The sequence below is a fragment of the Triplophysa rosa genome, linkage group LG20 (assembly GCF_024868665.1).
Source record: "Triplophysa rosa linkage group LG20, Trosa_1v2, whole genome shotgun sequence".
In the NCBI taxonomy this organism is placed as follows: Eukaryota; Metazoa; Chordata; class Actinopteri; order Cypriniformes; family Nemacheilidae; genus Triplophysa; species Triplophysa rosa.
The window spans coordinates 18954280-18977104 of NC_079909.1; the positions used below are offsets into that span (position 1 = coordinate 18954280).

At 37.8% G+C, this 22825-nt stretch overlaps 1 protein-coding gene and 1 long non-coding RNA gene across 7 annotated transcripts; one reads left to right on the forward strand and one right to left on the reverse strand.

Moving 5' to 3' along the window:
• Positions 1–372: 372 nt before the first annotated feature.
• LOC130570859 (uncharacterized) lies at positions 373–3025 on the reverse strand. The gene is made up of 3 exons (XR_008965025.1): positions 2850–3025; positions 2406–2484; positions 373–469 (listed from the first exon to the last, which is right to left on the reverse strand). It is a non-coding gene; the product is annotated as an uncharacterized LOC130570859 (long non-coding RNA).
• A 213-nt stretch (positions 3026–3238) lies between these two features.
• LOC130570994 (nuclear ubiquitous casein and cyclin-dependent kinase substrate 1-like) lies at positions 3239–22728 on the forward strand. 6 transcript variants are annotated; one of them, XM_057361591.1, is made up of 9 exons: positions 3239–3529; positions 5388–5437; positions 5742–5838; positions 6243–6289; positions 6370–6522; positions 6664–6819; positions 7134–7289; positions 9159–13094; positions 13429–13478. In XM_057361591.1, the coding sequence occupies exons 1-8, from the start codon at positions 3513–3515 to the stop codon at positions 9398–9400; spliced, it is 918 nt and encodes a 305-aa protein (XP_057217574.1). In that variant the 5' UTR covers positions 3239–3512; the 3' UTR covers positions 9401–13094; positions 13429–13478. The 6 variants fall into 6 exon arrangements, with proteins under 6 accessions (XP_057217574.1, XP_057217575.1, XP_057217572.1 ...); XM_057361592.1 differs by having other exon boundaries at positions 6667–6819; XM_057361589.1 differs by lacking the exons at positions 3239–3529; positions 5388–5437; positions 5742–5838; ... (2 more) ...; positions 6664–6819; positions 7134–7289 and adding exons at positions 17077–17250; positions 17396–18004; positions 18116–18193; positions 18492–18757; positions 19103–22728 and having other exon boundaries at positions 9414–13094.
• Positions 22729–22825: the final 97 nt, after the last annotated feature.

A 22825-nucleotide genomic window follows, 5' to 3' on the forward strand; every position in this document is an offset into this window, starting at 1 on the left:
CTCGCAGTAGGTCTTTGAAACCAACAAGAAGAAATGGCTGAAAATTAGGGACCGCAGAGCTTCATCACCCCCCATAGCAACTTATTTAAATTAGAACAAAGACATTTTGCAATGAAACGTTCCACTCAGCCAGAGGGCATTTTAATGCTGGAATATATTCAATGCTAATGCCTTTGAAACTTTGAAGAGAATGGTTTTAAGGAATTCTTAAACTGTATTGAAGGGTTTAAAAACTTCCACACGGTAAGATAAAATCTTTCAATTATTAAATCTTCAAAATGTTAATTTCTACAAGACAACTTAGAAAGTTTATAAGCTTTATACATTACGCCTAAAAAGGAATGCCATTAAGTTGAACTGGAGATGAATTACCTCTAAAATAAATCATATATAAAAATACAGACGTATGCATGAAGTTGGTCATCTTTCAAATAGGAGGAGGGTGAGTAAATGTGTGACTTTCTTTACTCTGCAAAACAAAAAAGAAGATATTTTTAAATACATTGGTATCAAACAATGTTGGCCCCTATATTGACTGCTATTGCATGGACATAAAACCACGGAGACATGCCTCAAAATAGATTCTTTTGTGTTCAAGAAAGCAAATGTCATATACAGGTTTTGAATGGCATAAGGGTGAATAAATGATATTTAAATTTTGACATCATTTTTATTTTTAAGCAATAAAAGTGAAAGTGACCTATTTGTTAGGTGCATGGGCTAAACTGTGATTATAATCACACCTGAAAGGTATCGAACACAACACGAAGACACATTACACATTATGATATATTAAAGACAAATGTGGCCGACTCGAGGGTCCTGCAGAGACCGCACACTGAGGGTGAAATGTCGTGGGTGTGTCAGGTAAGGGAGACAGACAAAATGTGATCCAGAGAAATGGTGTTCATACATTTTTAAGTGTCCAAACACTTTCGGGGTCACTGTGTCGTCATACCATTAAAGGATCAAAGTGGGCACATTTTACTTTCATTACGAAGAATGTGTCATACTTCACAAAGAAATAAACATACTCTGATATTCAATCATCATAGTCACGTAAAGGGATAGTTCACCCAAAAATAAAAATTCCATCATCATTTACTCACCCTCGTGTAATTTCATAGCTGTATAAATGACTTTGTTCTGATGAACACAGAGAAAGATATTTGGAAGAATGTTAGCAATTTTCAGTTCCCGGGACATCATTGACTACCATAGTAGGAAAAATTAAAAGGAAGTCACAAAGGTGCCCCAGAACTCTTTGTTTTCCTAAATTCTTCAAAATATCTCATTTTGTGTTCAATAGAACAAAACAAACTACAATATTTTTTTCCTACTATGGTAGTGGATGATGTCCCAGAACTGAAAATGCTAACATTCTTCCAAATATCTTTCTCTGTGTTCATCGGAACAAAGAAATGTATACAGGTTTAAAACAACCTGAGGGTGAGTAAAATATGACAGAATTTTTTTGGGTGAACTATCCCTTTAATGAGGCTGGACGAAATGTTTAAAACTAACCGTCCCACAGCAGTGTCATACTGCCCTCTAGTGTGTCTATTTTGTCGCTGCACTGAGAGTCTGAAAATTCTAGTAAGACTCTAATAAAATGAAAAATATATATAGTTCCCTTTGCTGAGGACATGATGACAATTTTAAATTAAAACCATTCAATTAGTTAAAAAGAATTTATAAACATTTTGTCCATTTAAAAGCATTGCAAATGGCATTTTACATGCCTCAGAAAAGCACCAAACAGAATTGAATACGGAGTATTTCTTAAAATTTAATTCATTTCCAGGATTTGAGGTAGCAAATATGATGCAGAATTAGGTTGAATTAAGTGTCTTAAAATTATACAGTTGGATTTAAATGAAATGAAGTTTATAAAATACTATAAGTGTAGTTTTAATAATAAATATCTTAAGAGAATAAATAGGCATAATTAGTTGAAATGAGTGAAATATTGTTCTGTCACAAAACGTGCTGGACTAATACAATTCTCCCTTTGTGTTACTCAAGGTTATTTGTTATTGCAATTTACACTTTGTTCATTAACCATGAGCAATTAGAATGCAGTTTGTGCGTGCAGCCCGCACACCTGTCTGCTATAAGAGCAGTGTTGTCGTGCATGTCCTACTTTTTGCGTCAGCGTTTTGTATGTGAATTTAAGATGTGATTTCTATGTGCACTCCAGGCAGAATAGTAAGCGGTTGCTGTGGCAACAGATGACATGCTTCCAAATAAACAAAAGCAGTATATTACTGACCCTGGATGCTAACACACCCCCTCTTCAGAAACGCATACGGCTATGTTTTTGAAGATTATAGAAGGTTAAGAAATGCAAACACTGATGGATGGCCAAATAAATAAATAATAAAATGAAAGGATGAGAACCTTACCTGGTTGCCATGGAGATGTACCTTCTCCTCACTTCAATAACTGCTGAGCAGAGAGGATTCCAGAGTCTGAAACCAAAGGCTAAAGAAATAGAGGAAAAAGGCGTTTTCCAGCAAATAAAGCAAATCAAATATACAGTCACTGTATATGTTTGCTTAAAAATTAAAACATTTAATTGACATTAGACACATACACTGTTTTTACTGTGTATTTCGGCCTAATACACATTGCCTTCTGTGTTATTCTACAAACTAAATATTATGAAACCTACAAGGCTGTACACGTTTATTTTTTAATAATTAGTAATAATATTACAATACGAATGTAAAACGTGAAACATAAACGATGAATATATCATCATTTTGTTAAATAAATAAAAAAATTACACGGTTCTCTTCGAATAAAATTACACTTTTATTATTAATAATGTTATTTCAATAGCCTACCTATCAAGTTAGGTCACGTTGCCGTATAAATAGCCTGATCAATTCAATACTTCTGAGGGTCTCAACCCCCTGTTTCTTCGCTCTCATGAATGAAAACGTCATGTCCATTTCTATGAACTTATATTCAAAATAAACAACCAAAAAGTTATTTCACACTTAAACTGGGACATCTTTAATGTCGTTTGGGCCTTTTTTTGTTTCTGAGCCATGCTGTTCAACCTATCCGCAAACGAAGGGGGAGGGTAGACGGTTTGTACGCACAAGGTGTGATGTACAACCATGTTGTCCAATCACGGACCACACTATCCTTCAAACGGACCAATAGCGACCCTCTCCAGGCAAATCCTTTTTCCTAGGACAGCCGAGTGGGCGGAGTTTGAGGTAGAAAACCCGCCCATTGCCCAATCGTTAGGTTGCGCGAAGGCTGCAGTTTCAGTTTGTTTAATTCACCATTTTGAGTAGCTGAAGGTAAAATTTAAACTAAATACTTTCGTAGGACAGGGATATTTCCCGCATTGTTTAGTTTTCTCCACAAGGAAAGGGCGTTGGTTGTTCGACGTTACCTTTAGGCCCTCTTGGCTTTTAAAAGATCACGTTTTGTTAGCATTTTCCTTGCTTTTCTTTTGCTCTTCACAATTTTAACCTCTACAGTTTTCCTGCAAAATGGCAAGACCAGTGAGGTACGTGGGTTTACATTCGTCCTGCTAGATGGCCGCTTTGCGTGCACGCTGACTTTCTAGGGTGCACGCATGTGCCGAGCATACTTAGGTTTGGGATAAAATAGCGTTTAAATATATATTTATTGGCTTATTCGTGCATGCATTTCGCTCGTTGTTGTATCTTCCAGTGGCGGTGGGCGGTCGATGTATCTCTGTTTTATTTTAATGCATGTATTTTGCACGCGCCAAATGTGCATCTTGCTATCTAATCTTCCTCGTGCATCACCTACCTATGAAACGCATTATATTTATGGGCGAGAATAACTAAAGGCTTCATGTTTCCTCGTTATGCCTGCGAGAATATGGCTTCCCATTCATCCTCGCCAAATGCTTCAGGAGGGGGTAATAAAACCCCACATTGGAGGTGTTCATTGGCCCGTTCTTGTGATTTTGCACCCTATAATGCCCCTCCAACCAGGCAGATATGCGCAAATTCCGTAACACACCTTCTGATGATGCAGAAACAAAAGATTGCGAAATGACCGACGGCAGCCCGTTGGTATTTTTTTCGGGTGGAAACGAGTTTTGAGGTCTTTTTCGATCGCGGTAAATTAACACGACGCCATTGACGTCGGAGGGGGGCGGGGCAGCGGGCAGCGACCACACCTCCAAATTGGTGTTCTGAGAAAATGTGCGTTATACACCTTATTTAGCGCACATTACAAGGTGTAATATACGAAATGCGAGCGGATCTATGTTGTTTAGGTTATTTATGGCCACAGAAAAGACTGAGGGCTGAACGTAAAGTGAAACCATGCGTACATATTGTCGCGCGCTGTCCTTAGGAACATTTGCCATGGTAACAGCCGTTTCCGCTACATCATAGCTATTACAATACAATACAGCTAAAACATAATATTAGCGCCATCTGTCATAAAAATAAATAATAAAGCTTCTTAATAAATGTTACCACGAGAAATATGAAAGGTTCATTACAAAGAGTCATAATTACATTAAAGCATCAAAATTAAATATTGTACATTACACACAATTAAATATCTTTTTATACAAATGTACTAATATGATTTTAGCTAACATAAACTTGCTGCTTGTGCAGTTTAACTGAGACCTTTAATTATGGTATTTGGGGCAAAACCATGATTTTGTGTAAGGTATGTGATGGAGAGAATGTTGAAATTGTTGTTAAAAATAGGCGAAAAATAAACATTTTGTCTTTATATGCACGTAAAATGTCAATTATCTCTCATTGACATTTTACCTTAGAGCAGCGTAGTACTATGATTTTATTATCATAGATTTTATAAGTTGCATTAAATAAACGTGCCTGCTAAATAAACAATGGATATGTCTTTAACATACATTTATTTTATTATTAGCTTGGCTTACCGTGGTATTCTTTCGAAATACCACGTGAATGCCATGGTATACGATATTGGTAATTATGTTATAATCGTTTCTAAATCTCATTTTAGGTTTAACGCATGGCCTTCTCATCTATCCAGAATGTCTGCTTTTAGGAATGAAAAACAAATTAAAAGTCCTGCTGATGTGACGTGCAAGAGAAAAGTTTTAATACACAGGACAGTCGAGTTCAAGTGGCTTGTGACTCTTGGTGGTTAAATAGAACCGAGCTGCAGTGTTAATCAAACCTTCATTGAAATGCCAATTTAGAAACTGTTTAATAGCCATTAATCCAAGTAAACCCAATGAAGTGAAGGACGTGAAATGTGCTTTCATTTCTGAAAGAATGTCTTCTTGTCTTTAAGCTCTTCAAACTTGAATGACTGTTATTGGCACTTCTGTGTAACAAATGCACAGTTTGGAACTGCTGTTAAAGTGTTTTGTTTCTCTTTCACAGGAACAGAAAGGTGGTGAATTACTCTCAGTTTAATGAATCTGACGATGCAGGTAAAAACACAGTCATTACTTTAAAATGAACATTTTAATTAAATTTTCAGCTTAAACTGTCAAGCAAATTTCGGGGTCATTTGACCACAAAATTTTGTTTTATTTTAATACATATTTTTTGAATTATTCATTCATCATCATTGGCATCATATTTAATTCAATTACTTTTGACATTTGACAGTTTTTATGAATTTTGATGAGTTCGTGAGATTCATTCAGTTATCCAATTATGTCAGTTTTACACAATTAGGTTATGAATTTCATAAGCATTTTATTGTGTGATTCATCTTCTTTCTGTCTTCAGATGAGGATTATGTGAAAGCTACTGACACTGTAAAGAAGGTACGCGCTCCTCCTCGTGAAATCAAGCACAAGAAGACCAAGAACTCACAGGAGGACAGGTAAGGATCTCTTTAACTTCTGAGCTGTCATGTTGAACGGTGTGTTTATGGGCCGTAAAATAGGAAATATACTAGATGGCTTATGGGTCAATTTAACCAAAAATGCAAAATACAGTCTTTTTTTCTTATGAAAATGTCGCATGCAAAAGACATCTTAACGATCCTTAAAATTGTGAAACAAAATAAAATGTCTTTTCTTTGAAAATTTCATGTTCATGGCAGGTTTTGTGAATATCGTCCGTGTGTTGTAACCGTTCAGGGACCATGAACCTTTTTGATTCATTTTCTCCCTATGACCCATATAAGCCGTGGTTAATTATAACTAGCGAGCAAATACAGCAGACGAGGACGTTCTTTTATCTGACATGTCTCTCCTCATTACCTGCTATTGTGTCGTTCTACAGTGAGGATTCAGATGACAAACTCTCCAAATCCAAAAATGATTCGGCAGGTAAAATATTCTGAGATGTTTCGTCAGATGATGAATAAAGCGATGAACGGAGTGATTCACCTGCAATGTTGTGTTCTTAGATGACTTCGGTAGCGATGAAGACAACGACTTTGGAGAGGAGGAGGACAAGGAAGACGGAGGAAGTGACTATGATGATAAAAAGGCCAAAAAGGGAAAGAAAGCCAAGGTCGAGAAGCCTGGCAAAAAACTGCTGAAGAGGAAACGAGGTGGAGGTGAGCGACAGAAAAATGTTGATCTAGAACTGTGCACATCTGAACATTTTTAGGCGAATTTTGACCAAGTCTAAATATGGATGCCTCAACAGTTGATCCGGCATGTTGTTGACTCGTCCGTGTTTGTTTGTGATTGGTCAGCAGATGATAGTGATGATGACAAAGAGGTGAGCAGGAAGCCGAGGCAGGTGAGACAGGCCGCATCAAAGGCCGTGTCCAAACAGAGAGAGATTCTCTTAGGGGACGGAGGCAGTGAGGATGAGGAAAAAGATGAGGAGGAACAGGCCTTTGTTGACCGTAAGTTTGGCGCTTTTTTGTTTACAGTCAAGTTCACTCTGAATACGGCAAGGAGGAGAGGAGAGATGTTGAGGAGAGATGTGCTGTTACCTTTCTAATTGATCCGACCTTTTTTTTTTTGTCGTGCGGATGTCAAAACTATTGAAAAAATCCTACTTGCTTGTGAGGACAAATTCTAGGGTTTTACAAAAGCTGTTTTGAAGTGGACAGCCATACAGCAATCCCCTGACAAGCACCCACAACACCTGCTACATGAGCAAACATCACCCACGTTTCATTATGGCCTGGCTTACGTTTGCGTTTTTCTTCTGCAGAAGAGTCAGGCAGCGATGAAGACTTCATGGTTGATGACGATGATGACAGCGACTACGGCCAGTCCAAAAAGAAAGGCAAGAAGGTGGTGCCGAAGGGAGGAAGAAGAGTGGAGAAGAAGGAGAAGAAATCTCCTAAACCCCGGCTAAAGGCCACAGGTAAAGGCCGCCGCCTCTCTTACGATGACACATGCCCTGCGTCTCGATCAGCTCCCGAGATGGTGAATCAGTATGTCGTGTACACGGGTCCGGGCACTCATTGGGACACCGTTCACTTATTTTCCTGTGACGTGACTGCTTAAGCGCGTTGTTCTACTTCACAACTGGTATTAATCAACAACCAGCAAAACCGACATTTCTCTGACTTCAAAAAAAAAAAAAACTGATTGAAGTACATATGAGAGAAACACTTTCATTATTTTGTTACATGTCAGTGCACAAATTTGGCCGATTAAATTGAACTGTTGTGTTGCCTGCCGGTCTAGCAACGTTTGTTTATACATAACATAAAATATCGTTTGTCTTTTCAAAAGTTATATCGCATTTCATAAAGTTCATTGAGTTGGCTCCTGTGATTTTGGTTAAACGTCTTCAAAACTTGTCACGTGATTTCAGGTAAGGGAACGGTTTTTGCGGTGCATTGTGGGAATTTTTAGGGAACGAACATTTCAGTGCACTGGAAGAATGAGACAGAAGTGGTGCTGCCCCCAAAGATGAAAATTCTGTCATCATTTACTCACCTTCGAGTTGTTCCAAATGTGTATACATTTCTTTGTTCTGATGAACACAAAAGAAGACATTTTGAAGAATGTAGGACAGCGAACAGTTCTGGGGAACTTTTGACTACCAGTGTTTTTTTCCTACTATGGGGGTTGACATCTGTTTGGTTATAAGCATTCTTCCAAATATCTTTCTCTGTGTTCATCAGAACAAAGAAATGTATACACATTTGGAACAACTCGAAGGTGAGTAAATGATGACAGAATGTATCCCTTTAAAATGGCTGACTCCCTGGTCAGTGCCCTTACTAGTGAACAAGGGAGCTGGTTGAGATACAGCTGTGCTTCATGATAACATGTTTAGTCTTAATGTTGTTCATGTATAGTTGTAAAAACAAAGAAAAATGCACAATGGATTGCGTAATATATAATGTAAGAAGACAGTTTTGGTCTAACCGGAACGTTTGTTTTCAGTTCAGACAGAAATTAATCGTCTGTCTTTATTTCTGTTCTTTAAAGCCTCTGATTTTCTTTCTTCTGTTCACACAAAAGATATTTGTCTGATTTCCCCCCCAATGATTAAAATGGCCATACTGCTAAAAGACCACCATTAAACTACTACAATAGGGAGGGGTCCAACAAACTCATAAATGATGTTAAACATTACATTAATGATCTGATATTATGTGTTTTAGTTCTTTTTGGAGACTTGCAGTGTGAATCATTGCGCAAAAGATCTATTTATGTGTTCCCAGAAATCAAGAAAGTGTAGATGTAAAGATTCACCGTGATCCAGTTGAGGATTCAAGTCTGTTGAGATGTTAAATGAAGCGCAGTACGTGTTTTGAACAGCAGGGGCCGCTGTGTTTACGGCAAACTTGGATTTGCTGATATTTCTTAAAAAAGCAGACAGTCTTAGTTTGTTTATTTTAAAGATACTTTTATATTATTCAATTTTTATTTGATTTTGAATTTGTCAAATAACAAAACTAATTTGCAATTTTTAAACGGAAGGTATTTTTATTTTACAAAGAAATGTGCAGCATTTGAGAAATAATAAAAGGGCAGCTGTTCATTTCTAATTTGTCTCGACTCATTTTGTAAGAAAAAGTCATATTGTGAGATCAGTATCGTGCATCGCATCATGAGCTGAGAGAATCATTGCATCCCTACAAGAAAGCCATACAGATTTGAGCTTACAAATTTCGATCAAATGTTGTACTAGAGTTTTGGGTCACGCTGCACTTGAGCATCTCCACGAATGGAGTAAAAGTTGAGTCCTGTAAACGCTCTTCCATGTTTTCCTCAGTGAACCCCAGTCCCATGAAGGGCAAAGGAAAAGGTCGCCCCAGCGCAGCCAAAGCGCTGGAGAAATCATCACCAAAAGACGATGACGAGCCCGAGAGCCCCCTCGAAGACGAAGAGGAAGATGAGGTGGAGAAGAAAGCGTCTCCTCCCTCCAAAAAGACAAAGGAAGACGCCCCCGATGATGAGGACGAAGATGATGAAGAGGACGGCTCAGAAGAAGACGCTGCATCCGGGGAAGATTAGCCATGTTATCCACAACTTTCCCCTTTTCTCTTTCCCTTTACTCTCTTTTTGTTCCTTTTTGTCTTTTCTGGTTGATTTGATTTTTGTTTTTTCCCCTCCGTGTCTGTTATGGCCTGGCTCAACGGTTTGAACGGTTTTTATTTTCCTTTCTTAGCCTTTCATTTCAGTATCACAGAAGACATTTTCCTGGAAGTGAGCATATATATATTATTGCGTGAAATGAGTCTGTTTATTTATAGGTATATAAACTCGAGAAAACCTGTTTTTCTGACCGGTAGGGTTGGCGCTCGCCCAGGGTAATGACATGACATGACAGTATTCTCCAACAATGTCGTCAGCTTTTACGCAAAATCTCATGTGTTTGTTTTCATAGCATGTATAAAGCTTGGCTTCACTTGCGCTCTCAGTCGGCTGGCGTCAGTAATGCAACGGATGCAGAAGAAAACTGTGGAAATGGTTCGTAAAGCCTTTGGGCCTTGTTTGTGTAAGTGAAGTTGTCGATTGTTCATAAAACCATTGCTAATGTGATTTGCCGCAGCAAATTTGTTGTGACGGTTCACTTAACAGTGGCTTTTAGTGATGAAACGCAAGAAACATGAATTTCTGTGTAAATCGTTTGTAATTCTCTACTGGTTTAATGAACAACACACACCGCCATTTGTTGGATGCGATCCAGTATTCCATACACGGCATATGAATTAAAAAAGAAAATTGAATGGTTTCCAAAGTAATTTACACAACTCTTCTTTCAGGTTTAGTGGGTTTGCCGCGTAGCGAGTGTACGGGAGGTGACTACGAACAATTCACGTCCTGCGAATGATGTCTGTGGAGTTTTTCTAGGAAGCTGGTTGTCATGCCATTTCTCGATCCGTAATATTTCATGGCATTTGTTCTGTTGTTAGTGGCCAGGGTTTTCTTTTGTCCCTGGATTCGAGTTTGTATTTATTCCAAGTGCGCTACAAGCTTCTTTTCATGTTGTTAGTAAGATGAAGAAATGCAGATGTTCTTGTGAGACCTGACGTTCACGTTTCGAGAGCGGCTTCATCCAGGGTCGCTATTACATTTTCGTTGTCGTACCTTTTAAATAAACGCTCGATTTGTGTAGTTTAAGCTGTGCCGGTTGCCGTTTGAAAGGATTGTTCCAGATCAAGAACTAGTTGAGCTCTATTGACGCGTCTCTAGCATGCGGTCACAACAAAATCTGTGTTTCCAATGAACACCATACGTTCTCTCTTGTTTTCAGACATCAAGGTCGAGTTTTAGGGATGCCACATGCTGTCCGTAGAGCTCAACATGTGTTGTATGCTAGAATAGTCTTTTCTCAAATCGTTCAATTTGCTCTGACCTCTGTATTATGGGTTTGCTTTCTTCGTCCTCCAGATCATCTCGTGTAAAGACTGCATCGAAACCTTTCATCTGTCAAACTGAGACGTGCAGTGCAAGGGTGCTGAGATCGGGCCTTAACATGGTCTACTGTACGAAAATGTGAAGGTCTCGCACACAGTCGCTGCCTTACAAAGTCTGTATTTACTATAGTACCGCAAAGCCGAACCAGCGCTAGCTTTAACGCGTACCCGTTTCGTCTAGAGATTGTATTGCCGGCGCTCTTCGGGAGTCAAATATTGGTATTCTTTGTGCCCTGGATCAGATGTAGTGATCTCATGACAGAGAGAGGAATATTTGCACTGTGATGAAGAGGAAGAATCGTAGGTTACGTGTGTTTGATCGAAGTATATTTGTGTTGCTGCTTGTTTTGAGTTCCAGACACGTGTGATGTATATCCCATGATGCATTTCAAGGGGCTTTCTGTCTACAGAGCATAAATGGCATTCTGACATTGTTCGATCCTTTCTGCCAGGCATCTCTGAATATTTTAGACTTGTGCTGTTTCAATTCGGTTTTTAACCTCTAGCTGTCCAAAAATGTATGAATGTTTTTCGTGTGCTTTTACAATTTTTTTTTTTTGTCCGTTTCATTTTTCCTCCAGATTTTTTGTAATGTTTGTTTTTTTAAGAAAAGAAATAAAATGTATCTTCATTTTAATGACAAACCATTACTGTTTGCATGTCTTTTACTCGAAGGACTCTGACGCACCCACACTGCACCTTTCTTGTGTATTACAGTTCAGTGAAACGTTTCAAATGAAATGTTATTAAATATAAGATCATGTTCTGAGAACTTTGGCATCTTTGTTAAACGTGACGGGTTAATTTCATTCAAACCAAATGTGATGCACTGACAATAGATGAACTATTTACTTTTGTACCGAACTACATTTTACAGTTCCTGGTTAATTTACATCTAATGAAAGGGTTGTAGTCTATGGGCTATGAGTACTTTAATTCCGTTGCTGTAGTTTACCAACGCGACTTTAACTACAGAACAGGAAAGTCAGGTTTATAAGAGCGCTAAAGGAACAGTTGGCAGTTTTGACGTGGTCCAAACAAGCACCTGCACTGAAAATGTGTGCAAGTTTTTGTGCAAACAGTTCACCCAAAAATAAATGACAAAATGTTCATTTTTGGGTGAACTATCCCTTTAAATTGTGTCCTTACAGTAATTTTATTGCCTTAGATAATATTAACAATGAGCAACATATTTCTTAAGCATGTATGTTTTTTATGCAAATACAATTTAGGTTAGTATGTTGTGCATTAACCAGTGCTTACCAAACACATTATTTTTTAAATACATATGAGTAAATGTTCAAATTACCATATTGATAAATGCTGTATTGTTCATTGTGAGTTCATGTTAATAGCAAGAAATATAATCCTTATTGCAAAGTGTGTTTTACACACAAATACTACCGGTCACTTGTATGACAACTCTATGTGGAGATACCATCCAAACTTTCAAAACTATTTTCACCCGGAAGCAACAATTTCGTTCGAGCATTGTGAACTTTGACTTAATTGAAAGCAAAGAACTGTGAAGAAGAATATAAACAATTATGCTGATATGTAGAATTTTTCACAATATTTTCATTCCACTGTTACAATATTGTGCACAAGATCCAAACTGTATTTCAAACTGGCATAAGTTTAATCAATGCTCATTGTTTTGAAATGGACCATTCGCGTGTGAATAAGGCTGTGTGACATGCAGATTCGGGTGGGTAGGGACATGACGTCAGGTAAACACCTCGGCAACATTTTTACCATTCTTGGCTAGTTGTTGTGTGCAGTCTTTATGACCTCATATTAACAGGTTAATTAAAGGTTCTTATAAGAATAATTTCTTTTTTGCTTTTTCATAGTTCAAAGAACCATTTGTGAAACAAAAAGTTTTTGCATTATAAACATTACCTCACCCTAAAATGAGGTGGATTCATAATTTTGCTCACCAGCACTCGGATTATTAAGAATATTTTTACATGTTGCAGTAAACCTTTAAGGGAGACAAACATTTTATTGTAATTGTGGAATAGCTTATTTGAACAATATCACACATAATACAATTTCCAAAAGAATGTTGCATTTTAAAGCACTGCCTCTGTCATATCGTCATATACTGTATACTCAATTTATCCCTCCCACTTTCTGTTACGTTCCTGTAACTGCTGCTCGTACTTCTGATGTCAGAACTTAGTTGTACACATTCACGTGGGAATCAATAAAGGCAATATCAAACAACAGAAGAGGAGACTTCTGACTTTAAGAGACATGTATTACATCTGATGTAGCCTATACCTGTGAGTTGTGTAACCAAAATATCAAAGCATTATTGTGTGTTTATAACTATTTTTATACGAAGCAAAATGTAGGCAAATAGTCACTGTATATTTCTTAAATGATAAGCGGTACTGTATGTGAATAGCTGTTGTATGCCATCATAGATACTAAAGAAGAGAGACTATTTTTAATACTTAACAGTTTAACAAAAGTTCATTTGCATAGTTTTGAGATCAGGGTTGTCCTATTAATAATAAACTAAATGTAAAGTCTAAAGAATGTTTGCCGTTGTTTTACTCCGACACCTGATAAATCTGTCTTACAGTACAGGTGGTTTTGTTTGCGTTGCTTCAGTTTTTCAGATCTCCAGTGTTGAACAGACCTCATGTGAAGTTCACTGTCAGGTAAGAGAGATTTTTCCGCTCCATTGTGTTTGACTCGGGTACTTGACATTGTTTTACTCTTACGTGCGACACGGGTCAGATGTTTTGAATTGACAGCAAAGTAAAGGAGTGTCACATGCAGGACTGAAGTTGTATTTGTTCGTGATCTCGTCGTTTACCATAAAAGTTTTCAAGAACTGTGCAAAAAGGGGAAGTTATAGCAGTTACTGTCATCTTAATAGTAATGTACTGAGTTTTGAACTCAAGTGACCTTAAACTACGTCTACACACAATAAAGTCATTTATTCGGATTTCCAAAGCTTTAAGATGTAGCCACAAGTAAAATTTTCTAATAGGAATTTCGAATTCCTATTAATAATTCCTACCAGTAGCCTATTGATTCCTATTAGACTATCATCACTTATATAGTAACCTACCGTGTTTTATATTTTTTTTACAATAAACATTGTAAATATCAAAATAAAAATCATGTTAAAAAACAGCAATTTTCTGGCAGCTGGGGCGCCAGAAGAAAAACGTAAATTAACATTTTTTCCCATTTTTTATTTGCTGTCTTTTGCTGTAATTTCAATTTTTTTACTGCATTTTAAAAATACAGGGGAAATCTGTAAAAAAAATACTTTTTATACATTATACGTGCAAATACTGTTAAAAGCAGATTCTGTAAAATTAATTCTTTTTTACAGTGGAGATTTTATGTGAATCACCAAATATTATATATATATATATATATATAATGTATGTACTTTATATATACATGAACTTGTTCTTGTTCATCCGTGGCAGGTGGAACTGGGTGGAGGTGAGATAGATATCGATGACCTCAAAGCTAACAGAAATAAACAGACATTAAGCAACACCCAGATCCCATTTTGATTTCACCAGGTCTATAAAGACAAAGATGACCTGAGTGCAAGGAAATTCATTATCACGTTATATGTACTGAACAAACACAACATGTGCTGCTGTTGACTCACGGGGCGTTTTCTCCGATCACACGTTCTGCGTGTTCTGCTGTTTAATGGTCTATGGTGTTTGAATCTCTAATCATCCACGCATACATCCTTGTGTAAATATGAAAATGGGAATATGTGTGCGTAACATAAAATGGATTTGGGTTGATTTATGGTGTTTGCCACACGCTGGCACGCACTATGGCACATAATGCAATGATGTTGAGGGTATCTGTCAGGACAAGAATGTTCTGGTTGGTATTAAGGTGTTACTAGGTGGTTGCTAGTGTTTTGGTCTGTTTGCTGGCTTAAGTGTCTATGATATTCTGATATGTCAATTTGGCTTGGCTCCCACATTCATTTTAAATCTATTTGAATTTTATAAGCATCAACTTAGTCTCTGTGTTTTTTTTCCTAAAATTGCATAGAAGAAATAAAAAATAGAATCATATGAGACAATTGTTAGCGCTAAGATCATAAAGAGGGGCAAAATGAATGTAGATTGTAATCCATTGCCGTGGCTGGCATACAGAGGGGAGGGTTGGTGCATAAGGTGTCTTTATATGCAGACGATCTTTTGGTATACGTGTCTGAACCTGGAACCTCCATTCCTTTGATGTTAGGCAGATTTCGGCTCAATTTCAGAATATAAATTAAATTTGAGTAAGGGAATTAATGCCTATCAATACAGCAGCCTTGAAATATCCACTATCACCTTTGCCCTTCAAAGCCTTCTTGAAAAGTTTTAGATATCTGGGTATAAATGTGACGAAAAGCTTTTCAGACTTATTTGATCACAACGTTGTCTCGTTAGTTAACAATCTTACACAAGATTTCAACTGCTGGTCTCTTCTTCCTATATCTTTGATTGGTAGGGTTAATTGTATTAAGATGAACGTACTACCTAAGTTTTTATATCTATTTCAATGCATTCCCATTTTTATACCAAAGTCTTTTTTTATTACACTTGATGGTACCATTTCTAGTTTTCTCTGGAACAAAAAACCCCCCTAAGATTCGTAAAGGCATTCAACAATTGGGGGGTCTGGCTCTTCCAAATGTTTTAACATATTACTGGGCAGCGAATATACGTTCTATTCTATTTTGGTTCCACTCACACAATTTGGTCAATCCCCCTTCCTAGCTGCACATTGAGCATACCTCGTGTAATAAGGCCTCCTTAGTTGCACTTTTATGCCTCCCATATCCATTGTCCCCAATTAAATATTCAAACAATATAATTGTGAAAAAAAATATGGACCCAATTCTTGTGGCACTTGGTCTTCATAATAAACCCTTGTCTTCCCCAATACATTCCAACCCTTTGTTTCATCCTTCCATTTTGGACAGTGCTTATGCCTTATGGAGAGATTGTGGACTGGTTTCTTTTGAAGATCTTTACTTTGACGATGTGTTTGCCTCTTTTGAGCAGTTGACCTCCCAATTTGACATTCCCAAAAGTCATTTTTTTAGATATCTACAAATTCGAGATTTTGTGAGGAAAAGAATGCCTAATTTTCCAAATTTGCCACCTGCTTCAGATGTGGATATTATTCTAGGTGTACATCCCTGTACTAAAGGGTCAAGATTAGTGAATATCATTTGCAATTTGTTTCGGATTATTTATGCACTGCCCATGAGCGTGACAGGTGTCATTCTTTTTAACTCTTTTGGCCAGACGTTTAATTCTGTTGAATTGGAAAAATACCCAACCTCCGTCTCACACCCGCTGGATAAGAGACGTTCTTTACTTTATGAAATTAGAAAAAATAAGGTATTCTCTTCACCGACTTAGCACCATTTTTGTCAAGCTTTGGCAACCCCTTCAGGACTACGTTCAAACTCTACAGCTTGACCCGGTTTTATTAATTAATCCCCCCATATCCTTTATCTTCAATTTCCAACTCAATAATATATGGCAACATCCTGCAGTACTTTATTACTTGTTCACAGATTGCACAAAAAAAATCTTCCTTTTATTTATTCATTTAGTATTTTTTAATTTTATTTCTGTTATTCAGTGTTTTTCTTCACTATATTTTGGCATGTTTGTTGATGTTTTTCCTATTCCTGTTTTGTTGTGGCTGTGTTGTTTTTGTAATGTAATTTAAAATGGTTAAATAAAACATTAATTTAAAAAAAAGTAATCAAATGTCTTTAACAAAAAAAATGAATGTAGATTGTAGAGGTAGTCTGCATTTGGGTAAATTTGATGAGAAATGTTTGAGTTCATATATTGAGATCTTCAATATTGACTTTTGCAGACTTGGCAAATCTGAGCTCGGTTTGAGACATTGTTGGAACTCTAGATTTCTTGTTGTTTCAACTTAAAAAATTAAGTTAACCTGCTGCCTTAAAATTTTAGTTAATTAGTTATTACGTGCATTTAATGCAAAAAAATGTACGTTAACTAATATTTTTAAGTTGCATTAACTAAAATTTTAAGGCAACCAGGTAACTTAATTTTTTAAGTTAAAACAACAAATCATTTTTACAGTGTTGATTTCTAAGAAAACTAATCGAGATATCCAAGGGATCTCGTCTGTTATTTTTCTCTCTTATGGGTAGAATCAAGAATAATGGTGTGGTTATATTACAGTTGGCATAATGTTGGATGTGTGCATGAAAAACTACTTCTATTGCAGAATAAAAGCGAAATAAGACAGAAAAGGTGGACATGCATGGCAGGAACTCGCAGCTATTCTTGATTAATTCATTAACATGTGGCCTGGAGGTATGTTTGGCTGCTGGGACGATCTTCATCCCACCCAAGCTGCTGGAGGCAGGGGTGGAGGAACGCTTCATGACCATGGTGTTAGGTAAGATCAATAACAGAATAAAATGTCTAAAATGTTTAAGAATTTTATTTAGTTGTTTGTTGGATAGTTAGATAATAGATGGATGGATGGATGGATGGATAGATCTAGATACTATGCTAAACATACAATATTGTGTTTTATCCAGGTGTGGGACCCATACTTGGGTTGATCTTTGTTCCATTAATTGGTTCAGCGAGCGACGGCTTCAGAAGTAAATATGGCCGTCGCCGGCCGTTCATCTGGCCTCTGTGCATGGGCGTCCTCCTCGGACTCCTGATCATCCCTCAGACGTCCACCCTGGTCGGCCTTCTTACAAAATGTGAATGCCGTTGGCCGCAGGTCTCGCTGTTGGTCTTTGCTATCTGCTTGATGGAGTTCTGTGGGCAGGCCTGTTTCACCCCACTGGAAGCGCTGGTGTCAGATCTCTTCCCCGGAGAAGAAGAAAGCCGCAAGGCCTTTTCCTTGTATTCGCTCATGCTCAGCCTGGGTGGTTGCGTGGGCTACCTGCTCTCCGCAGTCGACTGGACCCCTTTGGACACCGTGGTTTACCTGGGAGGACAAGAGGCTTTTATCTTCATAGTGCTGACCTTCATCTTCCTCGCTTGCTTGATGGCCACAACGTTCATCTGTGAAGAACAAACGGGTGATGTTGAGGTGTCCAGGAAGGCGAAGTCCACGACCTGCTTTTGCTTCTGTCCGGTATTGCCCAGACTCAAGCTTCTGCCCAGAACAATCTTCAGCCTTCTGTCTGTGGGTCCGCAACTTTACTCGCTGTGCAGTCGCATGCCCAAAGTCATTGCAAGACTGTTCGTGGCTGAGCTGTGCAGTTGGATGGCCCTCATGTCTCTTATGCTGTTTTACGCAGATTTTGTGGGAGAACGATTGTATGGTGGGGTGCCCAGTGAAAATCCAGGTTCCCTGGGAAGGATACGATATGACGAGGGTACGGTTTTACATGTAGTGTATACTTCCATAGTTCACCCAAAAGGGAAAATGCTGTCGGTTTTATTCACCCTCTTGTCATGCAATATCTGACTCTTTCTTCTGTGGAAGGCAAAAGAAGATATTTTGAGAAATGTCTCAGTGGTTTTGTGTCCATACAATGGAACAATCGTGTTGCTTGGTTGCATTCTTCAAAATATCTTCTTTTGTGTTCTGCAGAAGAAAGTCAAACAGGTTGGAATGACATGACAAATGATAAAAGAGCTTGCATTTTCATCAACTCGCCTCTCTCTCTCCAGGTGTACGAATGGCCAGCCTGGGTCTTTTTTTGCAATGTGTGACGTCTGTGATGCTCTCGTTGGTTATGGAGCGTATGGTGTTGTGTATAGGACCTAGAAAGCTGTATTTGAGCAGTGTGGTGCTGCTGGCAGTGAGTACAGCAGTCATGACCGTCTCAAACAGCGTCGTGTTAGTCACCATCATGGTTGCAGCGACAGGGTTTACATTCTGCACTCTACAGATTCTACCGTACACGCTAACATGTCTGTATCACTCCAACGCACAGGTAAGAGGATGCACATACACCTTACAAATGTGTCCAAGCAAAGTGGATAGTTCAACCAAAAATAGAAATCGTCATCATTTCCTCGCCTTTGTGTCGTTCAAAACCTGTATGAGATATTTTGAGAAATGTGTCCATACAATAGAAGACACTGGGGTTACCAACATTCTTCAAAATATCTTCTTTTGTGTTGTGCAGAAGAAACAAAGCCATACAGGTTTGTAATGACATGAGGGCGAATAAATCATGACAGAATTTCAGTTGTCAGTGAACTATCCCCTTTAAAATATCAAGTAAAGAATGTTGTCTCTATATGGGAGTGTCACAAACATTTGCACTTGTTCACAGGTGTTCCTTCCCAATGAGAGAGACGAACCTCACGGGGACGATCGTGTTCTGTTGATCAAATCAGCTGAGATACCATCCTTGACCACACAGAAAAGAACCAATGGTTGCATCTCCGGGACGTCTGGTGGCACGTTAAAGACGAAACCCTTACAAAGCAATATACCACCAGCCTCACAATCGCTTGATCTGCATGTATCTGTGACCATAGACCCAAAGCCTGCACAACCACCCGCCCTCAGGGGCATGGGTACAGATATAGCCATACTGGACAGTGCTTACCTGCTATCTCAGGTGGTGCCATCGCTCTTCATGGGCTCCATAGTGCAGCTCTTTCACAGCGTAACCATCTACATGGCCTGTGCGTTTTTGCTGAGCATGGTGGCTGTTTATTTCTCTAGAAAGATCGTCTTCGAGAAGGCGGATATGGAAGCATGTCGATGATTGTGTCGTCGTTTCAAAACCTTATGGGACAGCTGGATCTGTTTTTTAGGTCCGTGTGTGTTGTATGTTTTTAGAAGACTCGTGGTGACGTATAAATCATTTATTTGACATGAAGCGTTGGCCGTTAAACGTTTGCTAATATATTCCTGCTTGGGAGGATCAAGCAAACAGCGCAATGTTTGGAAAGAAAGTGTATTAACCGTTTACAGGAGCTGTCAAACTACAAATGGTCGACTTATAGTTAGGGACGGGCACCCAAACCCGGTATTAAACGGGCCCCGGGGCAAAATTATGAAAGACCGGAGCATCGATAAGCTCCGCCCTTATCGGTTCTGCTTTCGGTCCTCGGGAAAACATCTTATATGTTATTGCTACGTTAACGTTATCTTGCACGTTTTATCTCAACAATAGTTTCTCATTTTCAATAACACCAAGAATTTAGTCTTTGGCGCAAGCATATTCGTTATTCCCAGCAGAGCGCGCGAGGCGGCACGTCACGTGTCTCTCGCGCAGTTTGTGTGTCTACACAGCGCGCGCACACACGAACACGAACAGCCGCACAGAAGAAAGACGCTCTTAATTCGAGAGAGAACTAAACGTTCAAAAGTGTGGTTGCACTTAAGCAAAGTTGATGCCGACAGTGACAATGCTTGCAGCCACAAGTGCAATAAAACCTTTGCTTGTAGGGGTGGAAACACAAGTAATCTGTCAAAAGTGCATCATGTACAGACAGAGAGATGCACTGTTTTTGACTGCTTAGCCCTTACTTATGCCCCATCTATGTATGCTGAATGCTAACAGACGTTACCTGAACTCCAACTCCTTGACATTCTTTATATAATATATGCTAATGCCATTCACCCTATTTAAAACAACTGTAAATTCGATCTAAATGGTTTCCATAACCTTACATTAAAACTATGCTAATTCCACATGGGTGAAAGGAAATTACACATTTAATCCATTTTCTATTAGTTAACTACTTAAAAAAATAAATCAGCCTGCATGTGTAATCATTTATTATTACACTGAGAACTAAAATAATTCAGTGCAGTATACACAAAATAAACATGTACAAATACATTACATTACACTATTTAGAGTAAAATTCAATTACCCTTTAGAAAAAAATATGACAGAGTCAGTAAGGATAAGGATTAAGGAAGAACTTACGAAAAAGAAGAATTTCTTTTGTTGTAAATTGTTTATTTTATTTATTTTGAATTATTTATTTATTGTTAATTATGTTAGTTCAAATAAAGCAATGTTAATTCTGTTCCTAATTTGTTTCTTTTTATATCAAACAGTACCGATAAGAATACCGTTAAAGTACCGGACCGATAAGCAGTATCGATAAGAGTATAGTAATACCGTTAAAACGATACTCATCCCTACTTATAGTTGTCTCAACAAAATTATAAAATTCTGTAGTTTATTCAGCATAGTGTTATTCCAGACCTGTATGTGTCTCTTTGTTCTATGGAACACAAAAGAAGATATTTTGAGAAATGTCTCAGTGGTTTTGTGTTCATACAATGGACGGTTCAATGTTGTTTGGTTACCAACAAAATATCTTCTTTTGTGTTCTGCAGAAGAAAGAAAATCAGGTTTGTAATGACATGAGGGTGAATAAATGATGACAGAATTTTCATTTTATGCTGTGAACGTTTCACAACACATTCACACATATTATATTAGAGAATGTGTGGCCTAATGGTATATTTATCAGGGTGTTGACTTGATTTTACTGTTATTATTTTAACTATTGATTTGGCTAAATGATTTTCATTTAACCACCGTCTTGTGTGACTGTGGTTTTTGATATTGTATTTGCAATATTGCGCAGTTTTGTACCCTTTAATAGCCTATTAGAAGTTATGATAAATTATGACCTTTGAATGTAGGCTAATGTGTTCAACTCTAATGCCGAATGGCTGAAGAGACCAAAGCCTGTCAAAATGTTAATAGCAGTTGTTGTTTACACACATTTCAATGCATTTTATGTAATTTATTAAAATGTTTTTTATATAATTGTGTTGTATTTTTAGCTGTACCATTTGTTTGGGTTCTAACAGATAAAAGCGATCTGCAAAACAATTAACATAAAAAATGATGTGTTTAAAGTTTCGTATTCCGAGGAAAATCAGCACACTTATGCTGCCTTCACATGCTCTCGGAAATTCGATAATTCCCACTTTAACCCGGAAGTAATTTCTGGATTTATGCTGCGTTCACGTGCTCTCGGTAATTCGATAATTCCCATTTCTGATGTCATGATTCCGAGCTGGTTGTGTTCAGGCGCTTTGTTGTCGGAAAGAATGGAGGACGCCAGATTCATGCTTGCGTGTGTCTTGGGATAATGTTCTATGGTAATACACATCCTAGTGTATAGTTTTACTGCAATATTGCTGAAATACATGCTATTTTCGCAGTGTACAAAACATTCAGTAGGCTTCAAATGATTAATAATATATATTAATATGTAGGCCTACTAATTTGACGACAAGACAAGGCAATGAAGCTGTTGCGGAAAAACGAACCAATCATATCTGTCACAGCAGAAATCCTTCTCCCATCCTCATGTTAATTGTGTAAGGCCCGCCCATCTCGGGTATCAAAATTATTTCCCAACTTCCCAGTGGGAAACATCAGAGGGCGTTCATGTGCAATTTTTACTCATATTTCCGATAGCACGCGAAGGCAGCATTAGTGACATTAAACTTATTTTTAGTAATATTAAAACATTAGTGTTACTAAGCATTAAAACATACAAGTATATGCTAACATTAAGAGCACTGTTCCATAAATTATTTCCGGGAATTATCGAATTTCCGAGAGCACGTGAAGTACAGTACTTGCAGTATATTACGTATGTTAAAATAAATAAGAGTAGTATGTTTTTCGGTATGTTCTTACTCATCTACTGCCCTCTTGTGGCTTTGTAAAGCTGTTTTCATTTTTACAGCATTCCTAAAACAGTCTTAAAAATTTACACCCTCGTGTTCATTCATTGGCAGATGAAATGAATTCATTCATTCTTCAGTTTTCTTAGATTTTTAACTTTTCAGTTGCTGTTTTTAATTCCATCCTCGACTCTACAGATGTCTGTATTACGTGTTGCCGTGTTTTGAACCAGCCACGTGGAGTCGTGGCCATTTCATCATTCATTATTCCATCTTTAAATAAAATCATGAGTAAAACATACGTCTTTAAACCTGTTGTTTTTGTGTTTATTTCATATTTGAAAATATCTCTCTGTTTCACGACACGTATAAATCATAG